The following is a 23,393-nucleotide window of genomic DNA, read 5'->3' as shown; positions in this document are numbered from 1 at the left end:
GGCTTTGGTAAGGTTTGAGGAGTAGGTAGGGACCTTGGTCCCATGTAGACATCTAGATAGGTCAAAGGCCAGATTAACCCCATCCTCCCTCCTCCTAGGAGACTCTTGGTATTTTATTCTCGATTGTTCTGAGGTGAGCCCATTGACTATATGTAAAGAAAACAGAACCTAATGAGCATAGATTCCTTAGACATTAAATGATTTATTTTGCTCTTAAAAAGTTATTTTATTAATTGTAGTCTGATGTGTTCAAACTAAAAACTATATTACTTCAAGTTATACAAGTAGTTGGTATTTGCCAGGCCTTCACCAAGTCTTGCTGGATATAGAGTTTAATTACTTTTAATTAAATTATTATTATTATTATCTGCCTTTACATGGGTTCTAGGAACTAAACCTGAATCGCTGGCCCTAAACGGAAAGCACCTTCACCCACTGAGCCATCTCATTCTTCCAATGTAGTGTCAAATGCTCAACCCATTTCAGCATCACTTTGAAAGGAAAACTTCCGGAAAGCGGGGATTCAACTGGCTTATTTTGCATTGTCCCTGTTCTATGCGTAGTTGTTTTGTATATTACAAAAACGAGCCCTTCCCACGCCAACTACAGTTACAGAGGCTCATCTGTGTGCGTGCTGCACACTTAGGCACTTAGGGGTTTTGTGTGGTTTCCTTCTCTTCAGTCTTCCCATTTCCTTACTTCTGAGCCATGAGAATCAACAGCAAAATGCACAGCATACATAAACTATCTTCATCTTTCAGTAAAATTTCTCTCTGTTCTAATGCTAGCTTTCATGCCCTCGTAACACATCTTCCTTATGAAACAACACTTTGTCTAGTAAGCTTTGTAGCCAGTACATAAAAACATTTCTAAATAGTCATTTTTAGACTATTTGATTAACTGTTCATATACACATGTAAATGAAACAGCTGTGTAAAATCCAAATACGTGAACACTGAAGCAAGAGGTTTATGAGTTCCAGGTTAGCCCGGGCTATAGAGCAAGTTATAGCTAACTTGGGCTAGCATGATGGTAAGACTGTATCTTTAAAAATCCTCACAACAACAAAAACAAGACAGAAACAGATTAAGAAATCATTAATGTAATATATTTCCATTTGGGTCTGGATAGATGGCTTAGCACTTAGTAGTGCTTGCTACTCTTCTAGGAGACCTAGGGTTTGGTCCACAGTACCTGTGTCACGTCCCTCACAACTGCCTGCAACTCCAGCTGCAGGGCATTGGCTGCCCTGTTCTGGCTCCTGTGGGTACCCACAAACATGAGGCTTATTCACACGCGCGCGCACGCGCACACACACACACACACACACACACACACACACACACACACACGCACACACGCACACACACACACACACACACACACATGCAACCACTTTACTAATTTGGGTTGTGTGTGTTGTTAAAATGCATTCCTGAGTCATTTTTCTTATTTGTATGGAGAACTGCATTATCTATCACCATACAATAATATGTAGTGCTATGTGTGACCTAATGAGTAAGGATAGCAGTTGTAGGTACACTGTATTGGCTACTGAGCATAGTATACATATAACCGCTGTTTCTCAGAACAGTCCTGTAAGATAGATACCCCTTTCGCAGATGAGACTGAATCCAGCTCCGTTACAGAACTTGCTTTTAGGAACAGGCGAAGTCAAAGAACTCTTTCACCACATGTGTAGCTAGCTCCTGCTAAAGGGATAATATTGGGCCACCCATGACTTTCCCTGCCACAGCTGTTGGACCCAAGAGTGCACCTGACACAGCTGTAGCCAAGTCTGGTTGGATCCTGATTTAAAAATATGAGCTTAGCCAGACAGGTTCTACTTTATAACTTTGTGTGTGTGTGTGTGTGTGTGTGTGTGTGTGTGTGTGTGTGTGTGTGTGTGTGTGTGTGTGTACTGGGGATGGTACCCAGGGCTTTGTATGTGCTAGGTAAGCACTCTACTACTGAGGAAGATCATGAGTTCAAAGTCAGCCTAGGCTACCTGGCAAAACCTTGTGTCGATACAAGCAAGCAGGTAAACAAAGCAACCTCGGGGTAGCTTGTGAAGGGAAACTTGAGAAAGCCATGTGGAGCCGCATATAAGCTGAAGTTCTGGGGAATGGGAAGCAAGCAGAGACGGGTAGAGGATGCAAGGGGGTGGACCAGAAAGAAACATGCTGCAGACAGGTCGGTGCAGAACACTTGGCATGCCGAGGGCACACTCTGCTCGTTTCCTTTCTCCACTTACTGTGCCTCAAAATATATCACCCACCCAAGAGCTAACTTTAGTGCATGTTTTAAACCAGAAGAGCCTAATTAAAGTGTACACTCAGTAAGTGTTACAAAGGAGATTTGAACAGGAGTCTTACAAATACAGAGGGCACTCCTTTGCCACATCACACACGTTTCTCTGCTCGACTGGCACCCTCCAAATATATCTTAATGTTTCAGAGAAACAAAACGAAACAAAAACAAAAAATGGAGTTACGTTTTCCCCAGAGTCTTGGTTTATTGCCAGATCCCTGAAGGATAGGATGGGAGTTGTGGAAGGGTTAGGCAACTAAGTAGGAGATCTCAAAAGTGCAGCAGGATTCCTGTCTCAGAGGAGAAGGTACTGAATCAGGCCACAGGATGGGGCCAGGGCAGAGTTTGCTTCTTGTCAGTGTAGAGAACTTGGTGTCTTAGACAACATGGTCTTGTCAAAAGCAAGGACTAACTTCCAGGAATGATAGTGCATGCCTACTAGCCTAGCATTCAGGAGGACAAGTTTGGAGGATTTTGAGGTCAAGGTCAGCTTGGGATATGTAACAAGGTCCTGACTTTAACAAAATTAAAAAGCCAAGGAGTGGGATAACTTTATCCCTACATTTAGCCCTAGATTTTCATATGGCGGCTGACATAGATTTGAGTAAATAAGTAACTGAAGAAATATGAATAAATTAATGGCAGATGTAAATCATGTCCCCTGCTCAAATGTCTAGATCCTCCCTCAGTCACATCTTCCCAAGTTAAGGAATACCACCTGTCTCCATTTCTAATAATTCATGCAGCACCATGAATAATATTTACAGTGACTAGTAAACCTTAGGTTAAAACAAAAACAGGAACGAGAAACCCGAGGTGACTGTGGTAATGACATAGCTCAAAGACTGCAAATGGACAAGTCTGAATTGCCCTGTTTACAAAAAACACCGCCCGCTTTGTCTTCCTCTGTCTGGAGAGAGTGAGGTTTTCATTTTAAGAGGCTGACTAAAAAATGCAGGGCCACTTCCTGGGCAGGCTTCCAAGTGACTACATCTTTCTCACAGCGTTCCCCAGAGCCTCAGCCCAAGCTGCCTGGGGCGGGGCCTCTAGCCATTGGTAGCTGGGGGAGCTACCACAGGAGCAGCTATCTGCAGCCCGCCAGAATTGCTGTGCTTTTAGGCTTTCTCCGGTGCAGATATCAGGCTTGGCCTTTGCATTGAAGAGACGTCGGTATCTGTGAGTGGCCAGGCTGGTGTGTGTGTGTGTGTGTGTGTGTGTGTGTGTGTGTGTGTGTGTGTGTGTGTGTGTATTACAGGAGATGTCGTGCCACGCTTCTGAATATGAGGTTCCTTTCAGCAGAGTGTCCCGGGTGTGGGTGAGTCTAAATATCTGAAGACTGCCCTTCTTGGTTGGGAAATGCTCAAAGCTGGGCATTATGATTTACTAAGGGCATGACTTAGCATATTTCTTAATCTTACTGAACCTCGGTTGCCTTTTCTGTGAAATAGGCATAGTATGTATGCAGCATAGTCTGTTGGGAGGCCAGAAAGAGATGGCAGCCCCAGAGCATCTCATCTAACCCCTGGCATATGGTAGGCACCGTACAAACCTGCTATTTCTTCTTTTTTCTTTTATTCGTTCTTAGTTTTGAATACAGGGTTTCACTCTATAGCTCAGGCTGGTCTTGAACTCTCCATCCTCCAGTCTCAGTCTCCTGAGTGTGGAGATTACATGTGTAAGTCACCATGCCTGACTAGCTCTTAATATTCCTGATGTGTGAGTTAAAGAGGAGGGGGAAGGGACTGTGACAAAGCTTTATTTCTAGGAGGACAATATTGCTCTGGCAGGCCCAGCAGATATATTCTACTTCTTCCCGCTAGCCCCGCCAGTCTCACTCTCTGAAGCCCGAGCCATTGTGGAACACTGAGGAACTCACTCCATAGCTCAGGCTGGCTTGGAACTTACTGTGATCATCCTGCCTTGGGCTCTTCACTTAAACACGGGGACGACAGGTGTGAGCCATCGTGACCTGCTATTCTCTTCGTAGTCGTACCTGCCTACCAAACGGGAAACTTCAAGGGAGGAGGATGGTGCTGAAGAAATCTTGATCAGAATGTATTCCCTTCTCTTTTCTCCTTCTAGACCCTGACTGCACCAGCCCCATTTGCCGATGAGTCCAGCTGCCAGTGCCAAGCACCTCATGAAAAACTGACCATTACTCAGGCCCGCTTAGGAACTCCAGGTGAGGCTGTCTCGACATCTGAAGTTCTCACAAAGCATTGTGTGAACGGAGCTTACTTTCAGAGTGGAATCTTAGTACAGCGGGAGAATGGAGGACAATACTAGTGGGTAGTTGAGTATGAGGACTTACAACTGTAATCTCAGCACTGAGGAGGCCGAAGGAGAAGGGCAGCTGTGAATTCAGGAACATCGTGGGTTGTGTAGTTAGTTCCAAGACAACCTGGGCTAAAGAATAAGATTCTATTGTTAAAAAAAAATAAAACAGCAATAACTTAGACAAATCAAGGTTGCCAAGGTAAAAACGCAGGAGATGCTTAAGGCCAAGCTCTGTCATTTACTAGTTCCACAGACTCTGGCGACTCATGAAAAGGTCTGGATTTATCTTCTCATTGGCAAAACAGGGACAATGTCTTGTTCCACATGGCTTTTGTGACAGACGGGTTCCGTAAAAATTCCATTTTCAAGGGGTTGATGAACTAAGTCACTATAATTGTACCTGTTCTGAAATGTCTTCATTTTTATGTTTTAAGCGAGCCCTAAAAAGACTAGGTTCTGTTCTAGTAGTGTATTCCTCCATCCGTTCCTGTACCTTATGTCAGAAGAGCAATGGGGATGAGAAGAACTATAAAGTACCATGTCTGCTCCCCATGCTTTCGTGGTAATTAAAGAGGCAAGACTGTTAGACATGAGTAAAAGCCACGGGCACATGTATGCTTGTACAACACTGATGATAAGTGACAGTTCAGAGAACGGCACATTCCCATGGCCTGGAGAGGTCAGGCAAGCCCTAACGGAGGGTGCAGAACATAGCTTGTTCTTTTGACAGAACTTTTGGACCATGCCAACAGAAAACAGTCATTCTGTAGGGGTAGAATCGGAACAGTGCAGGAAAGCACAGAGCTAGACAGCTGTCTGGGGGTAAATGTGGACCAGCCCGGTTGGTTGGGACAGAGTGAAAAATATGACTAGTTGAGCAAGTTGAGATTTAAGGCATTGATGATGGTAAAACAGACTGAGCTTGTACTGCCACTGCAACACGCAGACAACCCAAGTTTAAAGGAATCCACAGGGCAGAGGACAGTGTGTCAACGACGAGTGTTAGGCATCTACTCAATGTGTACAAGGTCCTAAGGCCTTTATATGTATCCTATCATTTTCCTCTCACAATTCAACATGGCCAAGTCTTTCAGTATTTCATACACGAGGAAACGAAGGCTTAGAGAGGTTGCAAAGCTGCATAAGGCCCTTCAGCTGGCAAGTGGCAAGGCTTCTTATACTGGAGCCTGCATCAGTCACCAGGAGGACTTGATGTCTGGGATTTCGCACTGGAGTATGAGTTTGTCTGCTTGAGCTGGGACCCAGTAAACTGTAACTCTTGACAACCTCCCAGGTAGGAAGGCTGGGATCTCAGTGCCAGAATATGCCCTATCTAACTTAATCTTTGAAAAACCTGAGAAGATTAGAGAACTGGTGTCATAACTGGGTAGAGGTAGGACTAAGTCTCTATTGTCTCACCCCTATTTCGTCCAGTACAAAGGCCTTCTGGGTGAGTGCTGTCCTCAGCTAGTCTCGGGACTAAGTGAAAACATCCACAGGCCCTGCCGTGAGGGTAGGTATGTGAGTGCAGCAGATAAACAACGCTTTCACTGTAATCATTTGCTCCATTTTGACCTCTGTCGATCTATCCATAGTCTCTCTCCCTGCCCACCTCTCCTCCCCTCTCTGCCCCTTCCCTCTTTTTCTCATTCCCCCATCCCTTGAAGAGACCAAGGAACCAGGTTCCTCTTTTTGCTTTGGGCCCTGTAGGAGTTTCCCAGTCTGGAAATTGCTGACACATTACAATTTTAAAAAGTGATCTGACTGCAAAATCAACTCTACAGATAGTCTTGAAATTTACTAAATGGCCTTTCCCCCAGTAATTATGGCGTCTTTCTTTACTTTTCTTCCTCTCTGCTTCCTGAATTCATTTATCCTGATCACCTCTGAATCGCTAACAAAAACTTCCACAAAACTGCCATCTGCTTTCTTGTGGGATTTATATCTTAAAACAAATTTTCCTCAATTGAATTGCAATTGAATAAGAGCATTGAAATCCAAGATCCCTCATTAGACAGTTTGTTATTTCAGAGCATTTTCTGTTTACTGCGCCTTATTTAGAATACAGTATCATCCTGTGAAAGCAATTCTGTTTGTTCAAAATAGTATATAATTGAAAATAGTTGCAGTTCTCAGACTGACATAAAATCTCTAGATTTTTTATTGCAGAAATTTAATTTATTAGCAAGATTGTACCATCTGAATCTATTAATGTGATATTTCTTTATGTTCTAAATTAATAAGGTCGGGTTGCATCAATAACTAATCACAATTTTAGATCTAAATCCTAAATCAGTTAATGGAAGTTTGCGATGATCTCTTTTGAGTTCAGTTCCCCTTTGTGTGTGTGTGTGTGTGTGTGTGTGTGTGTGTGTGTGTGTGTGTGTGTGTGTGTGACTGACGCTGAACTCAGACCCTTGTTACATGCTAGGCACTCTACCGTGAGGTCATATCCCATCCCCTTAATATTTCATCTTATAGCATGAATATAATATATGTGTATATTTTAAAAGCCAATAGAATTCTTATGTTTATTTAAAATATCACCAGGCTAGTGAAATTGCTCAGTGGGTGAAACTATTTGCTGCACTGGCATGGTGGACTGACTGTGAGCCCCCAATCCAATAGCAGTGAACAGATTTCTCAAAGTCATCCTCTGATGACTTTGATGATACCATGGTATGCATGCCCACCCCCCCTCTTTTTCCCTTCTTCCCTCTCTCCCTCTCTTTCCCTCCGTCCTTCCCTCTCCTTACTTCCCCTTTCCTCCTCCTCCTCTTCTTTTTCTTGTCTATCAGGATTAAGATATCAGGAACAACAGCCCTCTCCCTCCATGTTGTGATCACTTTATATACTACACTGATGAAACCCAGCCACTCGGCATGAGTCAAAGGAAATTGGTTTCTAGTATGGATCAGCAATAGCATCCTGCGAGACCAGAAGGGACTAAAGGACCAATTGATTGCTTCTAATCCAAAGCACCAGCCCTATATACAAAACTGATGCACTGACTGCCTCATACGTTTGGGCCTGGCCCATGCTGCCTTTATCTTACGCCCCAGAGTGGCGTTGTACAATGATATGCCGGGAAACATTGTGCTTTCTAAGGTGAAGTGAGCCTTGTTGTGTAGCCTTTCCCTATTTATGGCATGAAAACATCCCTATCACAGCTTACTTCAGTCACCCATGAACTTCGGAATGGGAAAGAAAAATGACCAACAGTCTGAGCATTGAATGTCAGACACCAAAGAATCCCTGTCTTTGAGAACAGGACTCACTTAAATGCTTACAATTGGCCTCAGGTCTCCTTCCAAGTCCATGTCTAAAATCATTAATGAACAAAATGAAAAACTCTAAAAGGCAGCCCTAGTTTCTCTAGTAGTGGGTAGATTTCAATGATCAGACATCTAGATTCTAAGCGGGATGAAGAGAACAGCCAGTCCTCTGTGTTTGTTTTCCTTGTTGGGAAACACTGTATGCTGTGTTCTTAATTTTTTTGGTTGTATTTTGACAACTTTCAAAGGGTCTATTTTTTAAAAATCAATTCTATGCACTGTTGTTAAACTGATAATATATAGATACTGTGCCTTCTGTAGGTAAACCTGTGGCTCTGTCCTAATGGAAGGTAATGGGGGTTCCTTATTGTGTAGTTGTGTTAACTGTGTCTCTTTCTTCCGCAGTTGACAGGCCTGTTAGAGTGTATGCAGACGGAATATTCGACCTCTTCCACTCAGGTCATGCAAGGGCACTTATGCAAGCAAAAACCCTGTTTCCCAACAGCTACTTGTTGGTAGGAGGTAAGAAGTGCATTTCTTTGTCCAGAAACTGCCTTATAATACGCTTTCTGCAAAGTACCCCTTTCAGATGTCCATCAATAAAATCTGACATTGTTAATGTTTCCAGTTCAGCCCATACCACCTCACTTGTTCAATACCTGAAATTTAAAGTGACATTTAAAACCATAGGAGAAATTACATCATGAAATTGTGTACCACTGTACCAGAGAAAAAGAGAGAGAGAGAGAGACAGATTAATGATACCACCAAGGGTAGCCACCTCATATTTTCCACTAATGCTTTTCTCCTGCTATTTGTGACATGATCCAATTTGAGTTTCTAAAATTTTCTAGAGGATCAAGGATTTCAAATCTTGGACAACTAAAAGGATTTGGGATGATTGATGGTGCATAAGGTCATTGTCTATGCTATTCGTGTGTGACCTGCAGAACTTAGTACAGTGCCATGCGAATAGGATGGACCTAATTGGTTGTACGAGTGAGTACAGTGTGATAAAGAAAGAGATTTCTACGCCCAGGCCATCTTGGCTCACAGTGAAGGAGCTGATAACTTCCTAAGAGAATGGAAAGAGAAATATGGCTTGGCGTAGACTGAAGTTTTCCTCCTCTAGAAGACTCACCTATTCTAATTTTGGTGATGACCTAGTACTTGACATGGGGAAACCTGCATGTCACTTCTGCAGCTCTGGAAGCAGTACATCCATTCACTGTGACGAGCTTCATAGCCATCCCCTGTGATCACTTCCCATGGCCCTGCATTGGACTAAGCACTATAATAATCCTTGAGGTCTCCGAGAGGGAAAAAATAGACAGCCAGAACATCCCAGTGTCTAGTACCATGTTCTATTATGCAAGTGTACAAACTACTTTCTGGAAATTTCAGAAGGAAACTTGCAAATTTTACAAAGGGTACTAACCATGTAACTGTTGAATGGAATTCTTGGAGAATGACAAGAAAACCAATGGCTACGAGGCCAGTCATACGAAGGGACCCAAAGGAGAGACTGTTTCTTGCTCACTTCTCTGTCCCATCTTTAGACTGAGTGCTGCCACCTGGAGTCTTCTAGGCTACTGTGGCCCTGGGAAGGCCTTGGAAGCATGTGGGTTTCAGTTACTTAGGTGATCTGAGCCCGGAGGAGGTTTGGTATGGGTGGGTCATAATTAACTATGTAACCCAGAATGTTGAACCCTCTCATGGGTTCACATGAGCCTCGGCAAGCTGTCACTTTACATCTTGCTGCCACTGGCACCTTGAGAGGTTTTTGTCTATGGATTGCCGGTTCAGTGCATTGTGATGTATATTCTATATGTTCATATTCTGTCTTTCTCTTCCTCCTTCCCTCCCTTCTTCGTTTCCCTCTCTTATCCTTTCTGTCTCTTTCCTTCACTTCTCTTCCCTTTAACAACGGGTTGCCCTTTCCCTTTATTTCTCTGATAAATGTATGAAAGCATATTGATTATTTCAGTTATTTCTTCCTTTTTACCATGGTGTGGTAACATATACTACACCAGGAGCCAGAATGATAACACTGAATTTGTGCCCAGATATGCTGGTATATAACTATAAGACAAGAATTTGGGAGGTTAAGGTAGGAGAATCATGGGTTTGAGGCTAACCTGGGCTATGTAGGTAGCAAGTTTCAGGCCAGTTTGAACCATTCAGCAAACCCTGCCTATCCCAAAACGATTTAATTAACTTAATTAAACATTATTTTTCAGTCACTTACATGCCTCCAGTGGTGTGTAAAAACTTTGAAATGTGCCATTATATATTTGTAGAATACAAAACAAACTATTTTTTCTAATACTTTATAAATTTCCATTTTCTCTTCAAACTTGTTCTTGCCTATAATTTTCTTAGTGTGATACTTCAGTGCTTGCAAATCTTTTAGTTGCCTCTGTCATAGTTCTAAAGAAGAAATAGGTGTGTAAATCCGAACACAAGTACCACATTACACATTTTGATAAGCGATTGTTAAACAAAAATAAATTTGATCAGCATTTTCTCTTTTAGTAAGATGAATAGGATATTCTTATTTATGGATTGTATCTATGGGTAAATATAGCTTATTGCAAGATCAAGGCAAGGTATAACAATAACTTGTTTATGCTTCCCTTACTTTATAGTAAGTACTGAAATACTTGTTCATAAATATACAGATAGGAATGGGAGGAGTCAGTTAATGTGAAATCACGCGATTCCTTGAATTCTTTAGCTCAATGAACCATTTTTTTAATTGCATTTTTGTTTACATTTTAAATGTTGTCCCATTTCCCGGTTTCCCCTCCAGAAACCTGTTATTCCACCCCCCACATCTATGAGAATGCTCCCTCACCCACCCACCCACTCCTCCCAGCTCCCCACCCTGGCATTCCCCTACACTAGGGCATCGAGCCTTCACAGGACCAAGGGCCTCTCCTCCCATTGATGCCCAACAAGGCCATCCTCTGCTACAGATGTAACTGGATGAACACAGTTTCTTGTTGTCGTTAAAGCAGTCTCATTGGCTTGTCAAGTGGCAGCCTGACAAGATCTGCAAAGAATGGATTGGAGATGCTCTGACCTGCAAAGGGATCTGTTACTAAGCTTTTAGAATCATTTGTTCTTTCCCTTTCTGGGAAATTGTAACAAAAGGTTTTATCAAGACTTATCAAATGGCTCCTAATTATCACCCTTGCTACTTTACTTGAAAGCAACTTATTCAAGCAGATACATGGAAAAGAGAGGGGAAATGGAAGTATCGGTAATCGTGTTACACCATCACCAATCCAACGATTTCTGGAAAAACAAATATTTTTGGCAGTTACTTTTAAAACATTTTTTAAAAAACAAAGTACTGAGGCTAGGATTTTAACCTATTGGATTTGCAGAGCATACCTTCTTTAACAGGCAAAATGGGGCCTTATTATCAGATTTACTAAAAACCTGGAGATCAGCATAATGGTTTTTTATTCAACTATATTAATACATTCCAGGAAGCTTTATAAAAAATACCAAGAAATGATCATTATACACACACACACACACACACACACACACACACACACACACACAATCATTCAAGATTAAAATAATAAAGATCCAACAAATGTTATAAAGAAGACGGTGAGCCAGCATACTTAATTTGTTGAGATGCAATATAATTCACAGATGAAATTATAGGGTATTTATAAGAAGAAAAATATAGATTTTAAAAAAGATGTGTTCTCTTTTTTTCACTCGTGTGTGTGTGTGTGTGTGTGTGTGTGTGTGTGTGTGTGTGTGTGTGTGTGTGTGTGAGGTGGGTACGTGCATGTGAGTGCAGGTATTTGCAGCCGAAGGTGTTGCATCTCCTTAGAACTAAAGTTACAGATGGTGTGAGTCAGGCCGTCAGCCACCTCCTGAGGACGCTGACAACCACACTGAGGTCCTTTCAAGAGCAATGCTTGCTCTTAACTGCGGGTCCATCTCCCCTTTGAGGCAGGGTTTCACATGAGAAGTGTCTTTTTGAAAGGCATATTATTTTGAGCTAGGCACAGTGGCACAAGCTTTTAATCCCAGCACTAAAGAGACAGAGGCAGGTGGATCTCTGAGCTGGAGGCCAGCCTGGTCTAGAGAGTGAGTTCCAGGGCAGCTAGGGCTACACGCAGAAACCCTGTCTCATAATAAAATAAAACAAAATGAAAAGAAATAAAATAAATGGCATGTTATTTGTTTTTTAAATGTTTAGTGTGCATGTCAGATTGTATTATTTGGCTTTCAGGAATAACTCCATAAAATCAAGTATAAAAGTCAGAAATAAGCTCAATTATCTTTATTAGGTACCATGATTAAAAGTTCCCTATGTATTTAAAGAGAGAAAGAAGCATATTACTAAAAATGATTTGTAGGTAAGTTTAGTTTTTATCACAAGGAAGTAGAAAACAAACATTTTAGAAGATGAAATTGGATAAGGCATATTTATAAATGAAATTTTTTATGATGGGAATTTATAAAATAGTTTTTTAACTTCCTTTAAAATAATGCATGTAAAATATAGTGTAATGCATGTAAAAATAATGTAAATGTTTTACCCATGCCTTTATTCCAGTATATCTTAAAATTTTTATAATTCTGGAAAATATTCCAGATACATTTTTGAGATGCAGCCGTACCAGTCTATAGAGCTTTGGCTTATTAAAGTGATTTTGAAGTGAATAGCTGGAAAAAATGCTTACTCTTAACTACAAGAGAAAAGCCATTTTAGGATTCAATATGAGTGTTGAGAATAGCTGGAAAAATGCTTACCCTTAACTACATGAAAAAGCTATTTTTCACATTCAATATTTCTTTCCAGTGCTCCGTTTACTTTGAATTCCTGGACCTTGCCCCTCAAGATCCATGTGTTCTCTGATAATAGATAAGAGAAGCAGAAGCAAAATTGTTAGGCCAAAATTTGCATCATTCTCCATTCTACTCTGTTTGCTTCCTAACACTGGTTTTCACTTGTAACAGAAATCTGTATATAGGAGGGAAAGACAAGGAGGCACTAGACCAGTGGTTCTCAACCTGTGGGTCACAACCCCTTTGATGGGTATGGCGGTGGGATGCCATTTCACAGGGGTTGCATATTGGATATCTTGCATATCAGACATTTACATTATGATTCATAACAGCAGAAATGGCAGTTATGCAATAGCAATGAACATAATTTTATGGTTGGGGTCACCACAACATGAGGAACTCTATTAAAGGTCATAGCATTAGGCAAGGTGAGAAGCACTGGTTTCTAGGTTCAGGGTGCTCTGAATGTTCTTTAAAGTTTGCCCTGAAAGTTTACTCCTCACCCTTGCAATGCACCACAGTAAGGTGTGCATGGCGCCTCTTTTGAAAATTGCAGTGAGGTCTGTTTCATATGAAAACGACTTTCTCTGGCATATTAATTTTAGGAAATTATACTGTTAGAAGCTGATGTTCTAGACATTGGTTCCTTTAAAGCTCCCTGTTCTCAAGCCACCCCTGAGCCACCCCTGCATGCCTTTGGGACCATGTGTTATCAGTAGAGACCTTTGGCTTAGATTATCTTTTTAGAGTATCACAAACAAGCTTAATGACAGACACCTCTAGCCTGAGGAGAGTTAGGGCACATTTAAGGAAAAGCCATTCTGTTTTGTTGGTTGAATGGCTGGCTCTGGAACTAATGTGTGAACAAATATTAATGCTTGTGGTGAGTTGAAAGGATATGTCATATTAATTACATCAACTGGTGGGCGTATGGTAGGAATTCCTTTGGGTGGTTTCATTCATAAAACCACTGTTTTTGATCCACATACATGGACAGGTAGTTGGTGGAAGTCTTCAGTGTTCAACAGAAATTATTGCTTTATATATTTTTTTGTTTTTCTGTGTATGTGTGTATGTATGTATATGTGTGTCTGTGTGTGTCTGTGTGTGTGTGCGTGCATCTGTGTGTGTGTGTGTGTGTGTGTGTGTGTGTGTGGTGTGCACACACACATGCGTGCATGCCTGTATGTGCTTTGGTTCTTTCCCATATAGGTCTCAGGGATCCAAGTTAGGTTGTAAGACTTGCCTGTAAGTGCTTTTGCCTGCCAAGCCATTTTACTGCTCTCCAGAAGTAATTCATTAAAGGATCAGAAACTAGAAGTGCTATGGTTTACTTTTGAATTTTAGTAACATATTTGCATTATGATTACAGTACTTGCATGTGTGATTTTTGAAAGCATGCAACCAATAATGATTTAAATTTTTTCCTGTACAGTCTTACCATGTTGGCAGCATTTTAATGAACAGACTTTCCACTTACAAAGTACTTTTAAAAATCCACTTTAATATTAAGGGGTACAGCTCCATAAATTAAAATTTTACAAGAAAGGGAATTTTTTAAAGCCGAAACATTTCTTTAAAGCGTAAGTCTCACCGAACACCTACCTCCACTGCAAAGGAAGGAAACAGAATAAAACAATAAATACAGAACTGTTACTACTATGATGGTGAGACCTAGTACAGCACAGGTAAACGTTAATTCACAAACTTGGGTTTATACTTTATTGTATTTTCATTAATTACAGCTGAGGATACAGGTCAGTGGTAGACCACTTGTCTTTTATTCAGGAGGCTCAAGATTTGATTCCCCTTGTAATGTGGAAATATAAACAACAATGAAAATAGCTCTTTAAAAAACATATTCTTCTAGGATTCCAGTTTTCGTGGCAGATGGGAAATGCAGTCTCAGTCCTTCTTGTGCAGTCGTTCTGCAGCCAAGTGTCTGAAACCTCTGTAAAAACAGGAGAGGGGTTTCCTAGTCTTCAGCCCAGCTCCCATTCCCCACAGCCCTCTTCATCCAGCTCCAGATAATTCCCAGCAGAGAGCGAATTCATTGCACCATTCTCAGCTAAGGCTCTTGAGGTCTGCACCCAGATGCGAACATCAATTACCAGAGATGCTCATCCCTCATCTCTCTTAAGGTTCTGCTGCTAGCCCTGCTGCGTGTGGTTTCCAGAGATGTTTAGCCTTTTGCCCACTGTTTGATGAACTCTCTTTTGTTACCATGTCCCTTATACAAATGCCCCAAGGAGCTGTAGCCAGAAAGGCAAACTGTCTTCCAGCATAGTGGGCATTAGCACTTCCACAAGCAGTTTGCAGCAAGAGCCCTGGACAAGCAATTCGAGTTGGGGCAAGGAAAGGACAGCACAAAACCTAAAGGAATATTCCCACCAGTGGTCCAATATTACTATTATTACTAATAAGTGGCTAATATTTTAGAGTCTTACTCTCTGTTCATGGTCATCATATTGAACTCTCAAAAATTTTACCCTATTTTAAAGACTAGACAGTTCACATCTGGACAGCTTTTCTAGTAAATGTGGGGCAGAACTGGGATTAGAATCCAAGTCTTGGGGTTGGGGATTTAGCTCAGTGGTAGAGCGCTTGCCTAGCAAGCGCAAGGTCCTGGGTTCGGTCCCCAGCTCCGAAAAAAAAAAAAAAAAAAAAAAAAGAATCCAAGTCTTTGCCAAATGCTGTTATAAGCCCTTAATCCCAGCACTTGGGAGGCAAAGGCAGGCAGATCTCTATGAGTTTGAGGCTAGCCTTTCTACAGAGAGAGTTTCAGGACAGCCAAGGCTACACAAAGAGAGCCTGTCTTAAAAAAAATGAACACAAAAAAACAAAACAAAAAGATTCTGAGTTTGGGGATCCAAAATTCAAGTCCTGTGCTATTTTCTTCTCCAGCAGGGTGCTTCTCCTTGTGCACAGTAAGTTGCCAGGATAGGTTAGCCACAGCGTGAGCTCCCAGAGTACAGTGAATCCATCCATGGAACACCACTGCTTAGAGTTTGTTGTCAGAGTGCATTTGCCAAGACTCAAGAACGACAATGCTGCTTTGGGCATAATTAATGTTTCAACAATGTGGGTCAGCATATTCAGCTGCTTCTTGAGGTCACTCCTGGAGTATGAAAAGAGCCGTGCGTTGCCGTAAACAGGATGTTTGTTTTCTTTGCAGTCTATCAGGAGGCTGTTATGTCAGTCATCTAAAAGTCCTATGAAACTGCTCTGATGCCGATTCCAAAGGGAGGAGGCTGTGGACTGGACCTAGTTTTGCGCTGTCTGAAATATAAAACCAACAGATCTGAAATTCATTTCTACTCAATATGTTTCTTCATGTAGTCCCTTAAAGTCCTAGAAGAACATTTAAAAAGTCCTAGACCCGCTTTTAAATAGAATACTGTAGCCTACAAATGGTTCCTATTTATGGAGTCAAAAGCTGACACCATCAGTGCATCAATACCTAGTCATTACGGCTCTCCTAGCTGCCCTCCTACACCCTCTCCTGCCTTTGACCATGATGGATGATTTAGAGACAAGTAGGTCTCTTTACTCAAGTTGTTCATATTGTGCCTCAGGGGACTTGCAAATGTTGTAAGCATCAAAATCACTTATAAAGTTTGTCAAAGACAGAGCTGTATGGAACCCACCAGAGAGAGTACACACACACACACACACACACACACACACACACACACACACACACACACACAGAGAGAGAGAGAGAGAGAGACAGACAGACAGACACATACTCACAGAGAGAGACAGACAGATAGACAGACACATACACAGAGAGAGACAGACAGACAGACACATACACAGAGAGAGACAGACAGACAGACACACACACACACACACAGAGAGAGAGAGAGAGAGAGAGAGAGAGAGAGAGAGAGAGAGAGAGAGAGAGAGAGAGAGATTTTCTGTTTTCCATTTAAAAAGGTGCTGTCCCTAGGTTGTTATCCTGGCCAGATATAGAACACTCCATGACACACGCAGCTATGACAATATGCTATAAGACACAGCCATCATAGACCAGTTTTCATTCCAGGTGATAAGAAGCCTAGTAGGGGTGACTTCTTTATTTAAACTAAAAACATTGACAACATATAGATTGTTTTCCCATTTGACTGACAGGGCTATAAAATCCCAAACACTGGCAAAGCCATGTAGCGATGTAGGTAACACCTCTGCTACCTGCTTCTTCTTACTTCCTCTGCTGCATGCTCAGCTGTACACGTTTTCTAGATTGCACCATGGCTCTAATGCTGGCCTACTGCAACTGACTGAAAACCAAGTGGTTCCGATAAGCTGACATTGTCTCCCGTGTGGTCTTGAAAACAGTGAGAACTGGAAACAGGAGCAAAAGGATCCCCATTTGTTAGTACAAAATAAATGAGTGATCACACACAGTTTCTTCTTCTGAGACAGGGTCTCACTATGAGCCCTCGCTGAACTAGAATTCATTATGTAGCCCAGGCTGCTTAGAACTCAGATAGATCTTCCTGCCTCAGCCTCCAGAGTGCTGGGCCTAAAGGTGTGCACTATCATGCCTGACTCAGTTACTTATTTTTGTATTTAATAAGTTCCTTTGATGATGCAGCCATACAGTTGATGTTTTGATAATTTAAATTGCAACAATAGAGAGTATCTCAGGAAGTATTTATAGAAGATGTAAATAGACAGGAGCTATGGAGGTGTGTTTGTATGTGTTGGTATGTATGTGTCTAGAGATTTTTTTTAGACTCGTGTGGATGTGTGTGGTCAAAGTGTACTTACAGATAAAAATTTTATTTTATTTATTTATTTAAAATAATAAACAACAATGGTCCGGGTACTATTCATCAGGAAACGAAACAGCCACACCAATCATGGTTGTGCACACTTATAATCCCAACATTTAAGTTAAAGCTTAGCCTCTACAGGCTGTACAGTGAGTCTTCACCTCCAAAACATTACAGTCTGTACAATTATAGGCAGCGTGCAATACTCTATAATGATAAGAAACGACTATCTTACTGGCTTAAATAGCTTTACTATATTTTACTTTTTTTGTGTGTATGAGATAAGGTTTTGTTATATATCTCAGGCTGGCCTCAAATTCATGATCCTCCTGCCTCAGCCTCTCTAATGCTGGGGTTATAGGTATGTGCCACCAAATCCTGGTTATACTATATTTTCTATTGTTAATTTAGAGTATGCCTACTTATTTAAATAGCTTACTATAAAACACTATTCAATCTTACATAGGCAGTAGTCCTATGCATCTTATGCTTACTGAGTCTTAGTTGCACTAAGGCAACATCTAGTTATTGACCTGTATCATGTAAGTTTGAATAAATGCATGCTTCAGTATTTGTAGTTATGAAATCAACTATCAATGAACTTCTGAGAACTTGACCATGTTTTAAAGTAACATATGACTATCATTGGCACAATAAGTGTGTGTATTTATTGGGTACAATTTGATGTTTTGATCCACATATAGAAATCAGTAATTATATACATATAACACATCCATCACCTTACTGATTTAACTTTTTTGTTTGTGCAAGAGTGGTTAGTCTGTTTTAGCAATTTTAAAGTAAACCAAGCTGTATCATTAAGTGGTCACCATGCAATACATTAGATTACTAAAACTTACTCCTCCAGTCTGACAATTTATATCCTTTGATCAAGAGTACCAAGGCCAAAGGAATCGTTCCATAAATGACCTTCTTTGTCCTTTGAAGGCAGAGGCAGCAATTTTGATGATGACTTGGATATTAGATGTATGAAGAAGTCATGAAGGGATGTTTTCTGGAGATGCTGACCATGGCAGTTGGCTACACTTAACTCTGTGGCCAGATTTGGTGCAGGATATTGGAGAATTGACTATGTGTACATAATGCTTCAAAAGGAAAAAAATCTCCTTGCAAGAGGTAGTGAGGGCAGCTCTGACCGTTTCAGTAAGCCAGTCATCAGGTCCTGGTAAATAAACATGGTACTTACCTTTCCTCCGGGCACATAGGAAACATTAGGAAACCTGCCTTAGCCATCCAAAACATAGGTGAGTAAGTATGACCTTTGCTTAGTTCATTTTAAAATCCATTTTAGTAAATCTTCAAGAAATAAAAACCATTTCTTTCTAAGGCCAGGGATAAAGGAAATTACTATTCCCACTTCAGGGTTTTAGAAGCTGAGATCTGGAAAGAACCAGAAGTTATGGGAAGGTTAGACTCTGTTCAATCAGACTTCTGTTTTATAACTCTCACCTCTTCATCGTGGAGTGTAATGTTTAATCACCACATCCCCCTCCAGGGAATCAATACCTACCTCCTCCTGTGTGTGTGTGTGTGTGTGTGTGTGTGTGTGTGTGTGTGTGTGTGTGTGTGTGTTCTAATTGGGTTACTAAGTATAATAATTATGTGAAAGAATTGGAATTGATATTGATTAGTCCAGCCTTGTACAATGCAGGCCTCTTGGCCTTTTTCCTTTGTCTCTTCAGCTGGTCATTTCATTTCTGAATAGTCACAGACACCCAAGAGTGAGCTAGAAGGAGGAAAAAAATAGGAAAGTCACATTAGATAGTGGGCAGAATAATTTTGATGAAAGTCTCAAAAAAGAATGCAGCTATAGTTAACAGTAAAATGAAACCCTGGGTTCCTAGTACATTTAGGTTTGCTTTCCTCTCCTCATCCTTTGTTCCTATAAAAAACGGAGTTCAGTGATGCCAAGCACCTACTGTAACTTCCATCTTGCTGAAGAAGCCAAGTCTACCATGGAGTGGGCGGCAGCAATACTTATCTTCGCCTGTTTCAGTTTGCAGTGATGACCTGACTCACAAATTCAAAGGTTTTACTGTGATGAATGAGGCAGAGAGATATGAAGCTCTCAGACACTGTCGCTACGTGGACGAAGTCATCAGAGATGCACCATGGACTCTTACTCCAGAGTTTCTAGAAAAACACAAGGTACTTCTCTTTCTTGCATGTTCTCCCTATAACAAGATTATCAACTCTGGCTCTGTAGCCAAGATTCCAGGGATACCAAAGACTCTTCCAGTTTCAAAAAAGGGCAAGTTTTAGGGGCTAACATGTGGCATCACTTGATGGAACACCTCTCTTTTGCCCAAAAGTAAGGACTGCTGTCTTCTTGAGTGCAGGGATTAGAGATGGTCTAGCCAAGACCAAATGCTGCCTCTCTGTTCCAACTAGAGAGCCATGAGCAAGATTCTTTTTTTTTTTTCTTTTTTTCGGAGCTGGGGATTGAACCCAGGGCCTTGTGTTTGCTAGGCAAGCGCTCTACCACTGAGCTAAATCCCCAACCCCATGAGCAAGATTCTTAACCACACTGGACTCATTACTTCATCTCTACAACTGGATGACACTGCTGTCCCCCTCATGGGACCACTGTAGGACCATTTTAAGGAGCTAATGAAAGAATCCTAGTAAAAAAATTGGAAAACTGGCTGGCCCGTGGTAAGAGCTCCAAGGTTGTCATTGTTGGTGATGACAGACTCACAGGCATCCTTCGGCATGAGACAAATGAATGCACATCTTATCTGGAAGGTCAGGGGTGAGACTTTAAGGAAAGAACTTTCTATCTATGATTTCGTGACTCTGAAATCCCTACTAACATAAGATTTTTATTAGTTGAAAACATGAGACATTCTTTTGATCTGCATCAAATTATGTTCTTTGTATCTCCCTACCAGCCCCACACTAGGAGCTATTCTTTCCTTTTATAAGCAGCACAAAAAAATAAGATTAAGCTGTTCTAAGAATTTTCTTTTCTATTTTTAAATTCGCAATGCAGAAGAGAATAGAGAACACTGATAAATGTGCATGGGTAATAGCAGAGGAGACAATTTCCTGGTGAGAATGAAAAGAAAAGAGGAAAAACTACAATATGATTTACTACCAGTAATCATGCTTTTTTTTACTTAGCATATATTGTATATTCAACACATGACAGGCAGTTTAGAGGATACTAATAATGACAATGATGAATGCCATTTATTATTTACCATATGCCCAGCACTGTGCTAAGGACTTTGCTATTATATAAAATGAGTTCAGTGTCATGGCTACCCTGGGTTATTATTATGCATTGAAGAGGGGGGGACTAAGTTGAATGTGAAGGCTAGAATTAATAACAACAATAAAATATGTACTGAGTACTTACTATGTACTAGTTTCTATTTTTAAGCACTGCTACATATCATTTAATCCAGTAATTCTCCCTTGAATCTCTACCCCAAAGGACAATGTATGGAAACATTTTGGTTGCCCTAGCTAGGGGCTGCCAGTGACATCTAGTGGGGGGAGGTATGAGATGCTGTTCAGTGTCTTCCAATGAGCAGGACACCTATATACACACACCCCCAAATTATCTAGCCCTTATTGTCATCGGTGTTGAGGTTGAGGAATCCAGTTAATGAGTTTTGTAACTTGTAAGTGGTAGGTAGGAATGATACTCTGGTAAATTGAACTACTCATCTAAGCCAGCTCTTGAGATGGAATAAAAGCTCAGTGTGTAAGACGTATTTACCCGGTGTAGTAGGAAACAGGGGTGAGGCTTAGCAGGTGTGCAGATTAGAGGGAAATTGTTCAAGAGGGCACAGTAGTTACTTGTCTCGTTGTTGTGACAAAACACCTCACCAAAGCAGCTTGAGGAAGGTGGGGTTTATTTTGTACGTCCCAGGGATATAGTTCATCCTGATAATGAGTGGGTGGAAGCAGAAGCAAGAGGCAGCTGATCACACAGCATCCAGAGTGAGGAAGCTAGAGCAATGGCAGCAATGCTCAGCTCACTTTCTCCTTGTTATTGGTCCAGGAGCCAAGCCTTAGCATGGTGCCGCCCACATTCGGGGTGGGTCTTCCCACTCAATTAACCTAACCTAAAGATTCACTGTACCACCCCCACCCCAGACATGCCCCAAAGATGTGTTCCCATGATGAGTCTAAATCTCATCAAGTTGACCATAAATAATGGCTGACCACCCCAGGAGGACAGCCCACCTGACAGCAGGAGGACTTGATGAGGAAATTCAGATGAGTTGGTGCCATAACCTAGATGACAGGGCCTTCTTCTGTGAGGCGGACCTTGAAGGGTTCCTGCAAGTAGTCACAGCTGTTCTGATGCAGATGGCTAATGGCTGTTATGCCGAGAGGCCAGCATCCTACAACTACTTTATTTTAAAAGGCCCTGGGGTTGGGGTGGAGAAGGGAGGACTCAAGAGTCCCTCTTAAATCTGTAACCCCGCCCCCATGCCAGTGCTAATGTCCCTTTTCTCTTCAATAGATTGACTTTGTGGCTCACGATGACATTCCGTACTCATCTGCCGGTTCTGATGACGTTTATAAGCATATCAAGGAAGCAGGTGAGGCATCCCCCGTCCGCAGCACACAGTCAAGCATAAAGCTAGCTGCCCTAGGCCTGCGGCATGTGGAAATGGATTGCTGGAATATCCAGCATCGCCCCAGCTGCCGGCTCTGTATCATCCTCTGCAAGAGAGCTCTTAGAACTCAGGAGAGCCGGGTAGGAACCAGGGTCCTGATACTTTTCAGTCCTAACCTGGCTTGTAAGGAATTCAAGGAGAAGAAGTCCCATGTTTCCAACTTGGAAAGCTGCAGAAAGCTGAGAAACGCTGTAGAGGAGGAGAAAAGCCATGGTTGGTGTGTGAGTTACATTATAATGGGGTACAGCATGGGGAACAAATACCTTCTTAAGGTCTGAGCCATAAGCTAACTCTTCCTTCCCTAAAAACAGCAGCAGAGTTGCCTTGGGATTAAGAACCAGCTAAGAGACCCCAGGGTTAAGTGAATTTCTACTTAAGAATTCCTTAGCTACCTTAGCATATATCTGGTAGTAGTCGCCTTATGGATTAGTCTCTAGTAAAAGAGTAATAACAATATGACTCCCAAGGTAGTTATTTTAAAAGGCTGATTTTATTCATGATTTTTGTGAGGCAGGATCTTAACAGAGGGCTTGACTGGGTACTTCTTTTATCCTTTGGAATTTTTTTTAATTTTATTATATAAGTACACTGTTGTTCCAGACACACCAGAAGAGGGCATTAGATCCCATTATAGATGGTTGTAAACCACCATGTGGTTGCTGAGAATTGAACTCAGGACCTCTGAAAGTGTTCTTAATCACTGAACTATCACTGCATTTTTTCTTTTTAGACTCTTGATCTGTAATTCTGACTGGCCTAGATATCACCATGTACATTTGGCTGGCCCAGGACTCACAGAGATGGCCAGTCCTTGCTTCCCAAGAGTTGGGATTCAAGGCATAATCCCCATGTCTGTTTTTTGTTTTGTTTTAAATGTAGTACTAGGGATCAAACCTAGAACTTTCCATAGGCAAGCATCCTACCATTGGCTGTGAGTGTTTTTTGCTTGACTCTTTCAAATGGTAATTTCTAGATGCTGATAGGAGCTTCAGTCCTCTGATGGCTTGGGGCTCTGTTATTATATACATAGTGGCCAGCTTTGGATGTTAGCTGTTAGCCCGGAGGTCAGGGGTACAGGTGTCACTGGAACACCAATACATTGTTTCCATGTTGCCACAGCATGAAGGCTGAGAGCAACTGTTTAAGGAATAAGCAAATTTAGCAGCTGCCATAAGGATTCCTGTGGCCTGGCCTTGGAAGTCACAGAGCATCATTTATATGACCTTTTAAGTATAAGCATGTCACTGAGGCGGCCAACCAAAATTCAA

At 41.5% G+C, this 23,393-nt stretch overlaps 1 protein-coding gene across 2 annotated transcripts in view; it reads left to right on the top strand.

Moving 5' to 3' along the window:
• Pcyt1b (phosphate cytidylyltransferase 1, choline, beta) overlaps window positions 1-23,393 on the top strand; it is a 62,966-nt gene that overhangs the window by 21,166 nt on the left and 18,407 nt on the right. The window contains exons 1-5 of one of the 2 annotated variants that reach the window (XM_032889651.1): window positions 3,414-3,625; window positions 4,393-4,492; window positions 8,268-8,384; window positions 19,485-19,636; window positions 21,969-22,047. In XM_032889651.1, coding sequence (XP_032745542.1) covers window positions 3,569-3,625; window positions 4,393-4,492; window positions 8,268-8,384; window positions 19,485-19,636; window positions 21,969-22,047 — 505 coding nt within the window. In that variant the 5' untranslated portion in view covers window positions 3,414-3,568. Of the gene's footprint in view, window positions 1-3,413; window positions 3,626-4,392; window positions 4,493-8,267; window positions 8,385-19,484; window positions 19,637-21,968; window positions 22,048-23,393 lie in introns of those variants that run through there. The other variant, XM_032889650.1, reaches the window with a different exon arrangement.

Source organism: Rattus rattus, chromosome X (genome assembly GCF_011064425.1).
Source record: "Rattus rattus isolate New Zealand chromosome X, Rrattus_CSIRO_v1, whole genome shotgun sequence".
NCBI classification, from domain to species: domain Eukaryota; kingdom Metazoa; phylum Chordata; class Mammalia; order Rodentia; family Muridae; genus Rattus; species Rattus rattus.
This window is presented reverse-complemented; position numbering and strand designations above follow the sequence as displayed.